The sequence below is a fragment of the Arachis hypogaea genome, chromosome 1 (genome assembly GCF_003086295.3).
Source record: "Arachis hypogaea cultivar Tifrunner chromosome 1, arahy.Tifrunner.gnm2.J5K5, whole genome shotgun sequence".
Taxonomy (NCBI): Eukaryota; Viridiplantae; Streptophyta; class Magnoliopsida; order Fabales; family Fabaceae; genus Arachis; species Arachis hypogaea.
The window spans coordinates 55760682-55767347 of NC_092036.1; the positions used below are offsets into that span (position 1 = coordinate 55760682).

The window sequence follows — 6666 nt, forward strand, 5'->3', positions numbered from 1 at the left end:
GCAGAGCTCCACACCTTAATATATGATGTGTAGAAACTCCACCGTTGGAAAATACTTAAGAGAAAAAAGTCTAGGTATGGCCGAATGGCCAGGCTCCCCAAATATGAAAAGTCGCACAAAAGTGATCCCAAGATCAAAAGATGATCCAAAGATATTCCCAGTCTAAAGATAAAGATACAATAGGAAAAAGTGCTATTTATACTAAACTAGTAACTTAGATTTACAGAAAAATAAGTAACTAAGTGCAGATAGTGTAGAAATCCACTTCCGAGGCCCACTTGGTATGTGCTTGGGCTGAGCATTGAGCTTTACACGTGCATATGCCTTTTCTAGAATTAAATGCCAGCTTGGATGCCAGTTTGGGCGTTTAAAGTTCTGGTGCCAATTCTGGCATTTTACGCTAGAAAATGGTCTCTGGTGGGTGTTTAGACACCAGTTTGGGCCATCAAATCTCGGGCAAAGTATAGACTATTATACATTTCTGGAAAGCCCAAGATGTCTACTTTCTAACGCGATTAAGAGTGCACCAATTGGGCTTCTGTAGCTCCAAAAATTCTACTTCGAGTGCAGGAGGGTCAAAATCTGACAACATCTGCAGTCCTTTCTCAGCCTCTGAATCAGACTTTTGCTCAGATCCCTCAATTTCAGCCAAAAAATACCTAAAATTACAGAAAAACACACAAACTCTTAGTAAAGTCTAGAAATATGATTTTTTCATAAAAACTAATAAAAATATAATAAAAAGTAACTAAAACATACTAAAAACTATGTAAAAATAATGCCAAAAAGCGTATAAATTATCCGCTCATCAGTAACTCTATGCTGCTATGGGAATTGAAATATGATATTGGTTTATTAATCCAGGAGCATGATTCAAATTTATTGAAGTTGAATGAAGAACAGAGAGTTATATATGAGAAAATTGTCAACTGTGTTTGTAACAAAGAAGGCGAATGTTTTTTTATATATGGATTTGGCGGAACTGGAAAACCTTTCTTGTACAGGACATTGCCAGCTAGGTTACAATCTGAGAGGAAAATTTTCATTAATGTTGCATCGAGTGGAATTGCAGTATTGTTGTTACCAGGGGGTAAGACAGCTCATTCAATGTTCAACATTCCAATTGAGTCAAATGAGGATACTGTTTGCAGAGTCTCAAAGGGTAGTGCTAAGGCAGAATTGATTCGATGTGCTGATTTGATTATTTGGGACAAAGCACCAATGATTAATAAGTTGGCTTTTGAGGCATTGGATAGAATCCTTCACGATATAATGTCGTCTGTGTCTGTTGTTAATAATGATTTACCGTTTGGTGGAAAAATAATTATTTTGGGTGGTAATTTCTGACAAGTATTACCTGTTGTCCCAAGAGCTTCTAGAGCTGAGATTGTGATGGCCACTATTAATCTTCAATTCTTCGGAAACATTTTGAGGTATTAACCTTAACAAAGAATATGAGGTTGGATAGTGCAATGGAAGAGGCTGTTGCGGAGGAGTTAAGATCCTTTTCAAACTAGATACTTCAGATAAGAGAGGGAAAATATGGTGTGGTTATCAGTGATAAACTTTGTGTTGAAGTACCAACTAATTTGCTTATTGATACTTCTGATAATCCGGTTGAAGATATTATAAATGTGGTTTATCCAAATATTGTTGTCAATTTTGAAAATCCAATTTTCTTTCAAGATAAGGCAATTTTGGCTCCAACAGTTGAAATTGTTGAAGAGATTAATAACTACATAGTTAATTTTTTATCGAGTGAAGAAAAGGAATATTTGAGTGCCAATATTATTTGTGGTAATGATGCTTATGGTGATATTGATTGTAGTTGGATAACCACTGAATTTTTAAACCAAATTAGATGTTCTGGGTTACCCAAACATTCTGTCAAATTAAAGAAAGGGGTACCTATTATTTTGATGATAAAAATTGATCCAACTAGTAGGTTGTGCAATGGAACTCAACTTATTGTAAAAGACTTGGGATCAAATGTGATTGTAGCCGAGGTTGTTTCTGGTAGTAACATTGGTGATCAAGTATATATTGCTCAAATGAATCTCATTCCAAGTGATGCTGGGATACCTTTTAAATTCTAGCGTAGACAATTTCCAATAAGCTTGTCATTTGTAATGACGCTTAACAAAAGTTAGGGGCAAACGTTATCTGTTGTTGGATTATTTTTACAGCGTCCAGTATTTTTCCATGGTCAACTTTATGTCGCTGTATCTCGCGTAAGGAGCAGAAGTGGACTAAAGATTTTGCTGCTTGATGAAAATTTAGAATTTCCAAATTTTACTGAGAATGTTGTTTTCACAGAGGTTTTTGATAAAATTTAAATGGCTTCTTGTTTTGTTCAAGATTCAGAGGACTATAAAACTTTTAGTTAGAATCCTAAATATTAATTTCAGTTATGCCTAATTATTGTGGGAAAAATATATATCTAATTAGTATGATATTTTTTTATTTATTTGTATAATGTTATATTTTTTTAGGTTTAACAAATAGTGGTTTATACTATATCATTTTTTTAAAATCTTATCAAGAGTTGTTTAAATATAGAAATCAACTATGTGTTAAAATGTTTTATGAGTCAACAATTACATATATTGAAAATTAAAATATGATGTATTATCAAATTAGGAAATAGGGTCAGGCATTTAGGTTTCTTGTTTCTTTTTCTTAGAAGAGTGCTGCCGTGTTCTCTTCATCCTCGGTGTCCAGGTGCCAGATTATGCTCCTTCCCCTCTTTTGCTATTCGTCTCTAGCAATCGCACTGTTTGTGTCAAAATACATCATTCCAGGGAGTGGGTTCATCTGTGGGTTTTCAATTGTATTAGTTATCCATAACATCGCATCCTATTCTTGTTCTAGCAGAACTACCATAGTAGCATTCTCTCCTTCACCAACAGTGGGTCATCTTCGCCATGGGGCAAAGGAATTGTGGTGGTTTTTTCTTTTCCCAGTCGTGGTATGAACTTCTTTATATACCTTGGCTAATTTGATTTCGCAACCTCTTCTTACCTTGAAATTCTGCTTCATTTATGGATAGTTTTAGGGTTTGACGTTGAACATCTTTGGGTCTTTGAAATTTGTTGATTTGTTGATTTATCATTTGTTAATTTAGTTTAATTTTGTTTTTTTTGGCAAGGTAGGTTGTGTTTATAACAGTTTCGTTTTTCAGTATTTATGATACATAGAGTGTGGTTGAAGATGGTCTGTTAGGTAATTCTTTTAGAACATTGAAGTTAGGTTCAACGTAGGATAATTTGTAACAGGCTCCATGATTTGAAGTCAAAATCGATTAGGCTCTATGATCTGAAGTGAAAATTCATTGTTAGTCTTTTTTGTTGTCATAGTGTATAAGTAAAAGTATCTGCAACTATATCTACTTGCATATGATAATATCTATTATATTATATGTAATAGGCAATAGACCATAGGATGTGGTGTAATATGTTCTATATTTTGTATTGTTTATTTATATTTATTATCACTCTTGTTATTATTTCTATATAAACGGGTCACTAATGTGTTGTTCCCAGGTATTAGTTTTGTTTTCCCCTTTCTTTCTACTCTGTTGTAGACACTTGATAAATAGATCCATACATTGGTGTGAAGGCATTAAATCATGAATACTTGTTTTCATTCCCTGGATAAAATAACACCGTGGAGAGATGACTGGAGAATAAGAGTCAGGATTAATAGGGTATGATCTGCTTCATATGCTGTTCCAACAAGAGATGGCAATCTGATACATATGGTGTTAGTGGATGATAAGGTAAGTCTCTCATGTGACTTCTTTTTTCTTTTTTCTGAGTCATGTTCGTGTGCTACTACTTTTCCATATGTTTATTTGTGTTATTTATTTTTCTTCCTGTGTTCATTCTTTATTTATTTATTTATGTGGAGTAACGTATTTTTTTATTATTTATAATTGATTGTATTTTTTATGATTATTCATAGTTGACAAAAATTGAGGCAACTATCACACAGTCTCTAATTCCTTATTTTAATGAAATACTAGAATAAGGAAATGTTTATGTGATTACACATTTTACTGTGGTTCCAAACTCTGGGTTAACTAGGTTGAAAAAGCACCGCTTTAAGATTATTTTCCATAGCAAAACAATTATGGTACCAACCATGTCTATTAGTATGCCCAATGCTGCATTTAAGTTTACTTCAATTGATGAAGTAGTTGAGAAGAGATGTAATGAAGATTTCTTGATAGGTAATTATGAGTTTTTTTATTCAGTACTCTCAAATTTTCCTGCTGAGATTAATACCCTAAGAATGATCTGATTTTGTTTGTTGATATAAAATTTTCCACAGAAGTTTTTTTCTTGTTTTGTAGATTTCATTGGGTTCATAGTTGGTGTATGTCAAGAAACTGATATTGGTTCACATGGGGAAAGAATGAAAGTTATAACCTTGGAAGTTGTTTTAGACGGGTATAAAATTATATAAATATGCTCTCTATTGGGTTGTTTTGTTTTTGGTTTGATTTTTAAGTTGGTGTTTTTTGGTTGCTTCGATTAAATTAAGGAAGAAGAAGATACAGTGTAATGTTATTGGAAGATCGTGTGAGGTATTTGATTTGTCTATGTTAAGAAAATATCAAAGACCACCAGTGGTGGTGCTAAAACCTTTCAAAATTAAAGTCCTTGGAGGTTAGTTGAAGTAGTGCTTATTATTCATTGAAGATTTGTATAATATTGTTAATGTTAATCCGCTATAGTTAAAATTTGTGATTCTTGGTTTGTGTAGTAAAAAAAATTAAAATTTTCCTTGTCAGAATACGTGTGCCTGCAAAATGTGATTAATATATCTAGAGTTCTTATAAATCCTGATATGTACGAAAGTGTGGAGTTTCTTAGCAGGTTGGTGGCTTTTTTATTCTGAGGTGGTCGTTGTTCTTTGTCTTGTATGTTGATGTGTTACTTGACATTATTCCATAACTCCTTTTTTTCTTTTTTTGCTATTTATTAGATTTAATGTTGCATGCTATGAGTTTTCAAGATTTATTCCCATTGTATCTGGTTATTTAATAGCCAGTGTTGGTGATGGTTTCGTTGACTGGAGAGCTGTTTGGTCTATTGATCAACTAAAGAAAAACTGTGAGGTTTGTCACTATCAATTACGTGGAATTCGTAGTGTATTGAAAATACTACATATTTTTTATTGTGAGAGTGCAAATTGCAATTTAAAGCAACAAGAACAAAAGGCTTATAGTTGTTCGTTTCATTTATATGTTTGCTTTGCAGGATGGAATTTTCTATGTTTTGGGAACAGTTACAGAGGTTGTTGATGATCCAAATTAATGGTACCATTCATGTGTTTGTGGAAATGCTGTTGTTGCTGATGATAATACTTATCATTGTAATATTTGTGACTTATGTGTGGAACATGTGGTTTTAAAGTAATGTTTTCTCTCATCCTATTTTCTTGTATTATGTGATTATGTGATGTGATATGATTATATGATATAAGTAACTTTTAATAGCTTACATTGTAAGTTATTTAAATTACTTCGTGTTAGCAGGATAATTTATTTGTATTTTCTCTATATTTACTTTTATATGTATAGAATAACTGTCATTGTTGATGATGGAATATCATCTACAGTATTCGCACTTGTTGATTATGCTGCAACAAAATTGTTTGAGAAAACTTGTGCTGAGACTTTCTTACATATAGAGAAAGAATTACACTCAGATTATAATGATGTCTCAATGGTATATTTTTTTGGATTTCCTCAATTATTTGGTTGATATTTTCACGTGTTTCTTTGTCACCTTATGTGACATAAATCAATTTATTTCGTAAGGTTAATCAATCTAACAGTGTCCCCCTATTCCATGGAATTATTGGAAATAAGATAATGTTCAAAGTTCAGATGCACAGTATTTTGGGACAACATTATTCTGATCAATTCAAAGTTGTTAATCTGTTTGGTGATATAGCTGGATCATCTTTGCCTGTTCAGTGTATTAATGTATGTGGTTATATATATATATATATATATATATATATATATATATATATATATATATATATATATATATATATTGTTAATTCAGTGTTAAATGGTGACACTAAAAATTAAATTTTAGGAATTTATCTATTGCCCAATCTTCAACCCAATATATCCAAGTTATTCAGCAGCCTCGTGTATTCAGAATTCAAGATGTCAAATTAGTTCTTCTAGTTTGATAGAAACTGAACTTATTGGGAGATGCTTGGGGAGATTATCTCATTATGCTTTTCTCAACCAATTCCTGAAATTGTATAACATTTATGTTTTAAATATATTTTGGTTAGAATTATACTTTTTGTCTATATTGTCACTTTGTTTACTGTATTTATACAAATGTAGATATAATTTTATTTGGTAGTTGTTTATATGTGGAATCTTTGTCTTTTTGTTTTTGTTTGCCAGGAATCACTAAAAATCGTTGTTGGGACTATTTTGCATGTCTTTGAAGATCATGAATGGTGGTTAACGATTTGTTTATGTGGTTCAGCTGTTTCAGTTGTGAATGGTGCATCTTATTGTGTAATGTGCCAAATTGAATGTGTTGACACTATACCAAAGCATATTACTAGATTGTTTAAAATTTTTCCTATGCATGTTCATTTTTATTGTGATGTGTTAATATTCTGTGG

General features: G+C 32.0%; 1 protein-coding gene across 1 annotated transcript; it reads left to right on the forward strand.

The window, feature by feature from the left end:
• Positions 1–819: 819 nt before the first annotated feature.
• LOC140183294 (uncharacterized) lies at positions 820–2336 on the forward strand. The gene is made up of 3 exons (XM_072231345.1): positions 820–1336; positions 1579–2036; positions 2187–2336. Exons 1-3 carry the CDS (start codon positions 820–822, stop codon positions 2334–2336), a joined length of 1125 nt encoding a protein of 374 aa, XP_072087446.1.
• The last annotated feature ends 4330 nt before the right edge of the window (positions 2337–6666 follow it).